The 12,512-nt window shown below is 49.0% G+C and overlaps 1 protein-coding gene across 1 annotated transcript; it reads right to left on the bottom strand.

Annotated features, from left to right (window-relative positions):
• Nucleotides 1–10,573: 10,573 nt before the first annotated feature.
• Nucleotides 10,574–12,305, bottom strand: RHOB (ras homolog family member B). The gene has a single exon (XM_079970189.1). The coding sequence runs from the start codon at nt 11,788–11,790 to the stop codon at nt 11,200–11,202; it is 591 nt and encodes a 196-aa protein (XP_079826315.1). The 5' UTR covers nt 11,791–12,305; the 3' UTR covers nt 10,574–11,199.
• Nucleotides 12,306–12,512: the final 207 nt, after the last annotated feature.

The raw sequence follows: 12,512 nt of genomic DNA on the forward strand, positions 1-12,512 counted from the left end.
GACACTTGTCAGAGGTCCAAGCCAGTACACCAGAAGCCGGCGGGCTTGCTGGAACCACTGGAAACACCACAGCAACCGTGGGAGAAGGTGGCGCTGGACTTCGTCACTGACCTGCCCAGTTCCAGAGGCAAGACGGCGGTACTGGTGGTGGTGGACTTGTTCACCAAGATGGCGCACTTCATTCCCTGCGCGAAGGTGGCGACGGCGGAACAGACCGCCAAGCTCTTCATCGACCACGTGTTCCGGGCGCATGGGCTGCCGCGGGCCATCCTGTCCGACAGGGGGCGCCAGTTTATTTCCAATTTTTGGCAGAAGCTCCTAGGTATCCTGCGCGTCAAGATCAACCTAGCGTCGGCAAGACATCCACAAACCAACGGCCAGGCCGAGAGGGTCAACGCGATCATGCAGCAGTACCTGAGATGTTATGCAAATCAGCGACCCACAGCTTGGGTGGACTACCTACCGATGGCGGAGTTTGCCTACAACAACACGAAGCATGCGTCGACGGGGGTGACGCCGTTCTTCGCGAACAATGGACGTCATCCCAGGACCTTCCCGGGGTTCGTAGCACCAAGAGAGGGGGAGCCGCAAGAGGCCGACCAGTTCGCTGCAGAACTACAAGAGGTGCACGAGGAGCTGCGGAGACATTTGGAGCTAGCCAAACAAGCATATAAGGTGCAGGCAGACAAAGGCAGAAGATTGGGAGAGGACATCCAGGTGGGGGACTGGGTGTGGTTAGCGGCCCAGGCGATGCCAACCAAGTCGTTGGCCAAGAAGAAGCTAGGGCACAGGCAGCTAGGACCATACCAGGTGGAGGCTAAGATCAACCCCGTGGCTTTTCGACTGGCCCTCCCCGAAGGTTCCAGAGTCCACCCGGTTTTTCATAGGTCGGTGCTCACTCCCTACAAGGCCCCGCACAGGTTTCAGGAGTCTGAAACAGTACCGCAGCCACGCACAGAGTCACCTAGGAGGGAGGGATCGCCTAAGGTCGAACCACTCAACGAGGTCACAGAGATCCTGGACTCGAGATGGGGGGAAGAGGGAATAGAATACTTTCTAGTCAGAGAGGGTGCACCAGTCAGTGCCAGTGGGTGGGTGCCGGACTACGCTTTAGACGAACCTCTTTTAAAGGACGAGTTCCATGCCCTTTTCCCACATAGACCCATGCCAGCCGAGTACTTCGATGACTGGCTCTTTACCCCCACATGTTCAGGCAGCACTTTCCACGGCTTTTCTTCAGCCGAGGAAAGAACGCCGAACTCAAACTCGCCCAGGGGATCGTGTTCGGGGGTGGACACAGAGCCCTCTTATTGGTGGGATGAGCAACCAGAGGAAGCCTGGCGCAAGAAATGGCTGAAGGGGCCTTGGCAGGCAGCACCAAACGAAGTAGCAATGGAAGAGGGAACTGCGAACATGTTGGGTGAAGAACCCGAATTCGAACACACGTACACCGAGCTGCCAGCAGAGGTCATGGACGTAGCCGACCTGTATCCTGCATCTACCTCCGAGGAGCTGCAGTTCCCACAACCCGCACCCGATGGGGGGGAGGGGGGAAGGGGGGGCTTCGAGGGGGGGATGGATGTCAGGGGTTCAGGGAGAGAGGCGCAGAGGAGGGAGGAGACCGAGAGTGAGGGAGAAGGATTCCAGCCTGACGAGGAAGAGGACGACAATGACCCGAGATGGTCCATGAGTCCGTCCAGTGGATCGGAGGATTCCCAAAAGGGAGCCCCCCTGGTCAAGCCAAGGGGAGCCCAAGGGGGAAGCAGTCAGGAGCAGGGGAACGTAGGGGGAACCGCCAGTGGGAGTTGGAGATCGAGACCTGCTTCTCCACCGGAACGGAGTGAAGAGGGTGGAGTTACCAGTGTGTCGGGAGGAACAGAACAAGGAGCAGAGGGGGGAAGGAGATCGGGGCAAGACGTCCTGCCGGAAGGGGCGGAAAGCAGTACCGGGAGCAGTGTGGCTGTTGAAAGGAAGGTGAGGAGCAACGTACGCGCGCCAAGTTCAAATGTGGAGGCGCGCGGAAGTGGGGAGAGCTCTGGGGAGGAGCCTGGTGCTAAAGCACGAAGGAGGGGGCAGCAGGCAGGAGAAGACTCAGCCTCTGGGGAGTCCCGGAAAGAGGGAACACAGGGGGGCAGGAAGACCCTGCGGAAAAGGAAGGAGAGGAAAAGGTGGAGCAGCACAAGCCTCTTAAATTGGTGCAGGGGAGGGACGGACTCAGAGGGGACTTCTAACATCTAAGGGTAACAGATGTGGAGCCACGGAGTTTGGATGTAATGACGACAATGATCTTCAATAAAACCTTTTGTATATAACTTGGACTGGACTTTGGTCTCTTGTGAGCTGGGACCCAGGGTGGCTCTGACACATATATCCACTGGTGTGCACCCTGCATATGCATATCTCCTTTTTAAGTGAAATATCTTTACTTTTAAACAAATCAGTGCTTCTTCTTTTTTTTTAATGGAATGACATTCCTTAAAGAAACAGTATCACTGAGTGCACTGGTCTCAAGTGCTTGGCAGCTGCCCGCCCAGAATTCTCATGCTTCAGTTAAACCCTGGAGAAAGACTGTGTGAGTTAACTCCTCCCATGGGAATTCATTGAAGTCAGGAAGTGCAAGCAGATGCGGAGGCTACACAGTATTGGAAAATGCTTAGCGGGGAGAGAAACCACTCGCACGAGCCTCTGGCCCTTTGCAATGCTAAAGAAAGCTCAATCTTGCTCCCAGCAAAAGAATAATGAAATTCTAAAGTGCCCTTCAAAAGACGCAGGAAAATAGAAGCCTCTTTCATTGATGAGGAAGAAATTGTTAAACTACAGTTCTTGTTCTGCTTACACTTAACTTTATAAAGAGTTATTACAAGAAGAACAGTAGTGCTCCGACATTAGAAAAGCCTCTGTTGGCTCTTATCTTCCTGGTGACTAGAAGATGTCGAGTAATATCAGGCTACGTGGGCAGATCTGAAGTAGTTTGCTTGCCAGCTACTGGAAAAATGGATTTTGTGGCTACATCAAACTTAACAACCCTAAAGTTGCATGAGTTCTATACAGTGGTACCTCGGATTAAGAACTTAATTCGTTCTGGAGGTCTGTTCTTAACCTGAAGCACCACTTTAGCTAATGGGGCCTCCTGCTGCGGCCGCGCCGCCGGAGAACGATTTCTGTTCTCATCCTGAAGCAAAGTTCTTTACCCGAGGTACTATTTCTGGGTTAGTGGAGTCTGTAACCTGAAGTTTATGTAACCCGAGGTACCACTGTAAAGCCAAATGTCTAGATTGTTTAAGGCTGCCAAATGCAAAGAGCTACTGCTTTGGGGGGAAACTGCAGGTTTTGTTCAGGGAGTGTGATGTGCCTATTTGAGCTCACCAGCATTTTAAAGCTTCTTGTTTTTTTTAAAAAACGCCTCATTTAAAAGAATCCTGTTTAAAATACACCAAAATGTACTAGCATCTTGATGCTCATTCTGGAGGTTACACCCATAGAGGTTACATCTGGAGCTTACACACCTATTATTCCAGGTGGTAAGCAAACTGCTCTGTAGTCACTATTTGAGCTCCACCCCTCTGCCCCTTTCCTGAGAAATCTCTATGTGGGACAAGAAGCTACAGTTAGAACTGGATATGGAACAACTGACTGGTTCAAAATTGGGAAAGGAGTACGACAAGGCTGCATTTTGTCTCCCTGCTTATTTAACTTATATGCAGAATTCATCATGCGAAAGGCTGGGCTGGATGAATCCCTAGCCGGAATTAAGATTGCCGGAAGAAATATCAACAACCTCAGATATGCAGATGACACAACCTTGATGGCAGAAAGTGAGGAGGAATTAAAGAACCTTTTATTGAGGGTTAAAGAGGAGAGTGCAAAATATGGTCTGAAGCTCAACATCAAAAAAACGAAGATCATGGCTACTGGTCCCATCACCTCCTGGCAAATAGAAGGGGAAGAAATGGAGGCAGTGAGAGATTTTACTTTCTTGGGCTCCATGATCACTGCAGATGGTGACAGCAGCCACGAAATTAAAAGACGCCTGCTTCTTGGGAGAAGGGCAATGACAGGCCTAGACAGCATCTTGAGAAGTAGAGACATCACCTTGCCAACAAAGGTCCGTATAGTTAAAGCTATGGTTTTCCCAGTAGTGATGTACGGAAGTGAGAGCTGGACCATAAAGAAGGCTGATCGCCGAAGAATTGATGCTTTTGAATTATGGTGCTGGAGGAGACTCTTGAGAGTCCCATGGACTGCAAGAAGATCAAACTTCTCCATTCTGAAGGAAATCAGCCCTGAGTGCTCACTGGAAGGACAGATTGTGAAGCTGAGGCTCCAGTACTTTGGCCACCTCATGAGAAGAGAAGACTCCCTGGAGAAGACCCTGATGTTGGGAAAGATGGAGGGCACAAGGAGAAGGGGGCGACAGAGGACGAGATGGTTGGATAGTGTTTTCGAGGTTACCAGCATGAGTCTGACCAAGCTGCGGGGGGCAGTGGAGGACAGGAGTGCCTGGCGTTCTCTGGTCCATGGGGTCACGAAGAGTCGGACACGACTAAACGACTAAACAACAACCTCTGCCCCTTAAGTTCCACATGTGGCTCTGAATCGGGTTAGAGATACTGCCATGTGCTGACCAAGATCCCAGCGTCATCCACCCAGGAATATACAGAGGACTGTCCCTGTACTGGAATGTGGCTATTCCTTGAAGGAATTAGTAAGAGATGAGGACAAGTGTTTTACTATGTCCCTTGAAGACCCAAGTCTGCTCTCCATAAAATTTTCAGGGACACACAAGGCTTCAGCATGTGGCCATTGGCATGGTCTACTTGGCTTCTGAAACCATAGACCCTTCCTTTATTTGTTCTGGTCCAAGCACTGGCAACGAAAGACCTTCTCCCAGATGTTCCAGTATACCTGCCTGCTTCCACATCACATTCAGATGTTTCTGGGAGGATGACTACAAGAGATTGCACCATCTGAGGCAGAAGCCATCCACCCATGCACATAAGAACAAAAGGCAAGCCTGCTGGATCCAGCCAATGGCCATCCTGTCTTCACAGTGGCCAAACCGGATGCCTTGGGAAGCCTCTGCCCAACTGCAGTTCTCAGCAGCTGAATTCAGAGGCACAATGCCTCTGGCAATGAAGGTAAAATATATCTCTTCCTCTTCCCCCACTCCCAGCAGCGGGCAAACAGTGACTCTTCTTTAAGCTACTCAACAACTTCAAATAACTGGAGTGCAAGGGTCATAAAACTTGCCTGAGAGAATTTTGAGTGGAAACAGAATATCGGGTTTGGTATAAGATGATTAATGTATCAGTTCAGTTACATAACCTTTGTTAGCCAGAGCCACTGAAAAAGTAACATGAGGAAAAGACACTGTGTTTGGAAGAAATACAGTGGTACCTCAGGTTAAGTACTTGATTTGTTCCGGAGGTCCGTTCTTAACCTGAAGCTGTTCTTAACCTGAAGCACCACTTTAGCTAATGGGGCCTCTGCTGCCGCCGCGCCACCAGAGCACGATTTCTGTTCTCATCCTGAAGCAAAGTTCTTAACCTGAAGCACTATTTCTGGGTTAGCGGAGTCTGTAACCTGAAGCGTATGTAACCCGAGGTACCACTGTAGTGTGTTAAATGTACATTTGTCAAATCAGAGGCCTAATTACTTTCCTAGATCAGCACAGTTGCATTTGAAGGGAAACTTTACTCATGGAAACCGTGAAGGCCAATAGTTTGAATTTTCAGAGTATGCACAGGGTTTTGAGGGGGTTTCTACATCAACATATCCAGAAATGCCTTTGCTTGCTCCTCACAATACAGACAGCAAGACTTATGGGAGAGCTGCAAAGAATAAACACGCACAGTTTTTAGCTTTCAACTGCTAATCCAATGCCACTGTATTAGCATCGTATCTTAAAATACTGCACATCTAAATTTACACAGAGGGAGGAGCAATGCCACTTTTTGCACGGTACAAAAAGCATTTCACAATTCTTATTTCATGTCACTGAAGCAACCTTGCAAAGCAGGTTCAACTGAAGGGGTGTGAACATTGCCCAAGGCTCTCTGAAACCCTTCCAAAGGCCAAGAAAAGAACTGGACCTGAACCTTCTCCAAAGCTGAAGAAATCTATCCGCCGCAACACACTCAACCATAATGTGCCCCAATCCCCCTATTGCTTCATGGAGTGATGAATATTACGACAGTCTTCTTCATTTAAACTAGACTAACACAGACAACAAAATGATTTGTACTCCTTGGTAGGTTTGGAATAAACACCCACAAACTTATTTGTTGAATATATGATAGATAAGGCAATGATATGTACAATTTTACAATATGCAGAGGATTATATGTGCAAAGAAACTGGAGAAAGGAGCTGAAGGAAGTCCTGGGGGGGGGATAAAAAGGGGGAAAATGTAAATAGGTATATTGATTGATAATCTGGGTTTTTTGTGTGTGTGTGTTTGTGTGTACACACACACACACACACTAGACTAACACATGTGTTGGCAGGAGGGTGGGGGAGGGAGGAGAGAAGCTCCTTTTCTCTGTGGGCAATGTGTATTAAGTGGCCAGGCCAGGATTAATAACAATTGTCCCAACTCAGTTCTAATCTTGCAAAGGAAGTATTGACCCTGAATGGCAAATACACACAGCTAGCTCATTGGAGTCCCAATGAGTCCTGCAGAAAAATCATCCAGATACACAGCACTGCTGCATACAAATCTTCCTTGTTGTTGTTGTTGTTGTTGTTGTTGTTGTGGAGTGGGAGTTACTTATTGCTATTTATTCAATTTATAGCCTGTATTGTTTGCGTACCTAAATAGTAGCTTATGGGCTTGCTCAGCTAATTTCATGGCAGTTGAGGGGAGCCCATACAGGGTATAAGGGTAAAATCAAGCAGTTGATAAGGTCTGCAGCCCTTGTCACCAGCAAAACACCACCTGTAGTTTTTCACCATGGACCCTGGGCAGATTATTGTGGGGGAGCAAGCTGGTTTCATCAGACCACTCAAGGATTCCATTCAGTTGAATTTTCACTGAGATCATGAAGCGAGCACAGCAAAAATCCAACATATCAGCTTCAAGGGTTCATTATGGGCCGAGGCTAAAGGCAACAGAAAAACAGATCCTATCTTAAATTAACAACACAAGCTGCCCATTAGAAACCTATTCTGGCAGCTCTTCCCAAATTCTCTTGGTCTTCTGTGCTTTCTTGTCCAGATCCTGCATATCTAGCAGGATTTGGTATCCCAACATGACCCGATTAATACCCAGAGATACATGAATGTTAAATTCACTCTGAAGAGTTATATGTATTCATTTAGGTTGTAGGCTAATGTCATCTGAGCTTATGTTTGCAGTGCTAAAGGCTTCCTTTGTATCACATCAGCAGCAATGCCCTTTTATAGAACCATCTACCAACGCCTTTGCCTTCCAAATGACAAAATCTCCCTTGCCCTTCACAGAAAGAAGGGGGAAAAAACCCTCTGTAAGTTGTATAATTAACTCATATCAAGAGATGCATGTGATTGGCTGGGAGGTTTCCAAATTCCTGCCAAAATTAAAAACAGTTAATGTCAACTTCTCTTGAGTTTCTTCACCAACCTGCTGGTGTTGCCGGACTACAACTCCCATCACCCCTAAACACTGGCCATTCCGGCTGGAGCTGAAGGGAACTGAACATTCAGAAGGTGCCGGGTTAGGGGAAGTATCTGCTCCACCCATTCTCTCTCTCCCCCCCCCCAAATAAAAGCTTCCAGTTGTTGTGTGATCACACAGAATGGACCTTGTTTTAGCAGCTCTGTAAAATCAAACTTCCATGTACATTATCAATATTGCAAGATGGTTCTGTACCTAAAACAAAGGGTAGTTAACCTTTTTTGAAAGGGGGGGGGGAGTAGGATCTGAGAACTTCAGGCAGCTTTGACCAACCTTCAGGGACCCACATGCCTCTTGGATGCAACTACCCCACACTCTCTTGCAATAACATAGCCCCCCACCATGCAGATCAGCTGAGGTTATGACCCTTCCCCCAGTTGTTGTGGGCTACTTGATGAGAGTCCCATGGACTGCAAGAAGATAAAACCTATCCATTCTGAAGGAAATCAGCCCTGAGTGCTCACTGGAAGGACAGATCCTGAAGCTGAGGCTCCAATACTTTGGCCACCTCATGAGAAGAGAAGACTCCCTGGAGAAGACCATGATGCTGGGAAAGATTGAGGACACAAGGGAAGGGGTCGACAGAGGATGAGATGGTTGGACAGTGTTCTCGAAGCTACCAGCATGAGTTTGACCAAACTGCGGGAGGCAGTGGAAGACAGGAGTGCCTGGAGTGCTCTGGTCCAGGGGGTCACGAAAAGAACGACGATGTGATGACTAGGGACAGGGCAATTTGCATCCTCATTAGGGTGTTGGGTTCTGCCCCTCACTGCTGGGTCAATTTTTGCCCTGCCCCACCAACGAAATTGGTGGGGCATCGGAGGTCAGAAAAAATTGCTCATGGGGCCAGACCAGGCTCCCAAACTAGGGTTAGCCACCTGCAACCTACAGGAACAATTTGCAAGTGACTTGCATTGATACAAGCAGGATGAATTCAGATGAAATCATTTGGGTTCAATTTGTTTAAAAGCAGCAACAATTTGGAAAACTATTTCCAGAGGTTTGCTCTAGTGAGATGGCACCTTCTTGATTTGCTTCTTCCCACTAGTATTGTAAATCAAGATAGATCAGCAGGTTATGCCAGTGTCGCCTGGGATTTATGTTTTCTCGACAGGGAGGGTAAAGTGTAGCAAAAGCCCACGCCAGTGAAGCTCACATTCACACAATTCTTTCAGTTAAGCTCATGTCGCCAGGAACATATGCACAACAGGAAGGGGGTCATGTCAAAACTCGTAAATCTTTGTTGGAACAAGAATTCTGCCTGGTTGGCAACAGCCCCATTTCAGTCCTGATCTCATCAATGTCTGCAGCTCCCATAGCACTTTGTCATTTACGGCATGTAAACAAAAGTCAGCGGGCTTTAGGACCCAGAAGAGGCACTGACTTCACCCCAGCAGGACAAAGGCTTTTTATGCTTTTCAGCTGCTTGTTATAGAACTAGAGATCAGCCTCAAATACTCTCTCTCTCTCTTTTTTAAAGCAGCTTTCCCCTCACCCCATAAAAGAAAGAAAACTCTCCTTTAGTGCAAGATACTCATAAGCTTAGTGCAGCCCACAAAACTGCAACTCTGCATGCTTTTAGGCTGTTTAAATCCACAAAGTCAATGGGATTTAAAACAATTCACTGCACAGCATTTCAATCTATCCTAAAGAATAAATGCTTCTTCTAAGGGTGCCCCACTATTACAGTTGGGACAGAGTTCTGCAGCCAGAATTATAAATATATTGTCTCAAGAATCATCATCAGCTTCACTTTTTAAGCCTTTTAATGCTTTTTTAAATCCAGGTCCAGGATTCATTACACCTCAAAAAAATGCAAAGAGCATTTGTGAGTGTAGTCATAGAATTTTTTTAATACTTTACATTAAAAAAAACCACCTGCATATACAGCTTATATAATTTTAATGTAAACTACACAGGTCTTCTCTTTTTAACCAGGTTGATTTAGTAGTGTGTGTGTGTGTGTGTGTGTGTGTGTGTGTGTGTTTTAAGAGTCTTTAGTACCACTGTAAAAAAAAAAATAATTGTAAAGGGGAAGGGAAAAGGTGTTCTCCGAAACAGAAGTACAAATTATTCTTACACAGGCCTACAAGTTGCCCTGTGAAAATAAGTGTACTGCTATTTTAAATGAGCCCAAAAGAGTGCACTTAGTACTATATTTTTTTAAAAAAAACTTTTAAAAAGACAAGTAAATGTCACAAGACGTTGTTCCTACTTGTATTTTGAAGGCAACCAAAAGGAAGTTACAGTGGTTTTACTTCTTTGTAAATCAGTAACACAGAAAACAAAGTTGGCACAATCGAGTCAAAATTAAACATTTTCAAGCCCCCTCTTGATCACCAACTGGTGAAAGTGATTTAGGTGCTTAAATCATGACATCACCAGGGGTGTTTTCGAAGTGTTTTGCTGGAAAGTGCTTAGTTGATTTGTGCTCAGAATGAGGTTTGAGGTTCCAAGAGGGCATTTTGCAATGCTACAGTGTTCAGATGGAAGATCAGCAAGTGCATAAAGTGTTCAAAATTAAAATAAACAAAACAAAACAAAAACATCCTGGTTTGTGCAAAGTAGGCTCTTTTTTCTTTTTTTGCAAAGGAAGATAATTTATTTAAATAAACCACAGGGAAGCATTTGCTGACTCAAAAAGTAAGGGGAGGGGAGGGGAAGCAAGAGGGCGAGCAGGCACCAGGCTTATGAAAATTGTCAACCCATGTCCCTCTTCCCCTGCTCCACCCCCAAAACTCATTCTGCTGCCTCTCCATACCTCCAAACTCCTTTCTTAAAAAACCATCACAAGAACAAACACTGAGGGAACAGAGGCAGGCGAGAGAATAGGCCACAATTTCCCCAAACTGAAATATAACAAGTCTCAAGAGAGACTGCGGCCCAGTCCAGTGTTAAATAAGTCACACTATTTCAGTATTCCGGTTTAAACGAGAGAATATTTTATATGTACACACAGCAGAGATCCCTCCCCTCGGAAAACCACCACCCTCCTCCCCTTTTCAAAGCCTCAAGGAAAATACGAATTCACAGCAGGAGATTTGGGCGTGGGAGGGCGGGGAGAGAACGAATCTGTCCAGCACAATGTCTCTTTGTAGAGTTACTATCCATTCAGTCCTGGGTGGGGAGACACCTCAATAGTCTTACTATAGCCTCCATCACAATGGCTCGAGAAATGGATTCCCATATTTGGCTTGGCGATGGGTTTGCCTCCTCCCCAGCAAGGAAAGAAAGAAAGGATGGAAGGAGCCCGGTACATTCAAGTCTCACAGTAGCCCTTTTGGAAGGCGGGGAGAGTCGCTGCCTCTCAGTGTCAGCAAACAGGGCGATGCCTTGGCGAGGGGTGCGCCCTCTGCGAAGATGATCAAGGCCTCTCCGTGTCCCGTGGGGGGGTTCACACATGCTCCCGCGCCCCCTTCTAGAAGCATGCATTCCGACGGCACCCACCCATCTCTCCCCCCGGGTTTGTCCTGCGCGCGGCTCTCGGCTTTCCAGCGCGCCCCTCCAGAAAACTGCCCCTTCTTTGCGCCTTTTTGCGCGCGCCATTATAGCACCTTGCAGCAATTGATGCAGCCGTTCTGGGTGCCGTAGCGCTTCTGCAAGGCGGCTCGCGTGGCCGTCTCGAAAACCTCCCGCACGCCTTCCTTGGTCTTGGCTGAGCACTCGAGGTAATCGTAAGCTTGGATGCGGATGGCCATGGCGCGGCCGTCGTCGGTGCGCACCGGCTCCTGCTTCATGCGCGCCAGCTCGTTGCGCACGTGCTCGTCGTTGCGCAGGTCCTTCTTGTTGGCCACCAGGATGATGGGCACGTTGGGGCAGAAGTGCTTCACCTCGGGCACCCACTTCTCCGGTATGTTCTCCAGGGAGTCGGGGCTGTCAACCGAGAAGCACATGAGGATAACGTCCGTGTCCGGGTAGGAGAGCGGGCGCAGGCGGTCGTAGTCTTCCTGGCCGGCCGTGTCCCACAGCGCCAGCTCCACCTGCTTGCCGTCCACCTCGATGTCGGCCACGTAGTTCTCGAAGACGGTGGGCACGTACACCTCGGGGAACTCGTCCTTGCTGAAGACGATCAGCAGGCACGTCTTGCCGCACGCCCCGTCGCCCACCACCACCAGCTTCTTGCGGATCGCCGCCATGGCTAGCTGCGCCAAGCCCGCGCGATTATACTGCTCCAGCAGGGAAACCGCGGCGACCCCTTCCCTGCGATCGGCAGCAGCCGTCTGCTCGCGCCTTCTGCAGGGCACCGTCGCGAACCGACGCCGGGAGAGAGGCCGACGGGGCCGGGAGGATCTCGCCTGCGGGCTCCGGCCTTGCCGCGGGAACCGCCCACTTCGCCACGTCCAGGCGGGGCAGGTCTCTCGGCGGCTCTCCTCCACCGGCTTCTTCTTCCGACGCGCCGTCGAGGTGCTCTTTTCTGCTCCAAATCTGGACCGGCGGCCTTTTTCGTCGCCGCCTGTTGTCCGACGGCTCCGGAGAAAGGGATCAGTGGAGGCAGGCAGGCAAACCCTCGCAGGAAGGAATCCGACGCAGCTTTGCTTTGCCGAGCCTCCGGGCCGCGATCTGTTCTGCAACAACGACGCGCGCGCCTCGCCCTCTGCGCCTTCCAACAAGCGACTGCTCCCGTCGACTTTATTCCATGGCGCCGCGGCAACTCGGGCTGTGGTATTTAAAGGCGCCGGCTACTTTCTTAATATAGCTGGCCAATGGCGACGGAGAGGGTGAGGTCATCCTTTCCCGGGAAGCCCGCGATTGGCGGCGGGGACTGCAGGCGCTTGGGCGGGGCCAAGTGCCGAGTGACTGACAGCCAACAATGGGAAGAGGGCGGAGCCCTTTCTGCTCCAGAGTGAGGCGCTGAGAT

This window comes from Podarcis cretensis (assembly GCF_951804945.1).
Source record: "Podarcis cretensis genome assembly, chromosome: 3".
Classification (NCBI taxonomy): domain Eukaryota; kingdom Metazoa; phylum Chordata; class Lepidosauria; order Squamata; family Lacertidae; genus Podarcis; species Podarcis cretensis.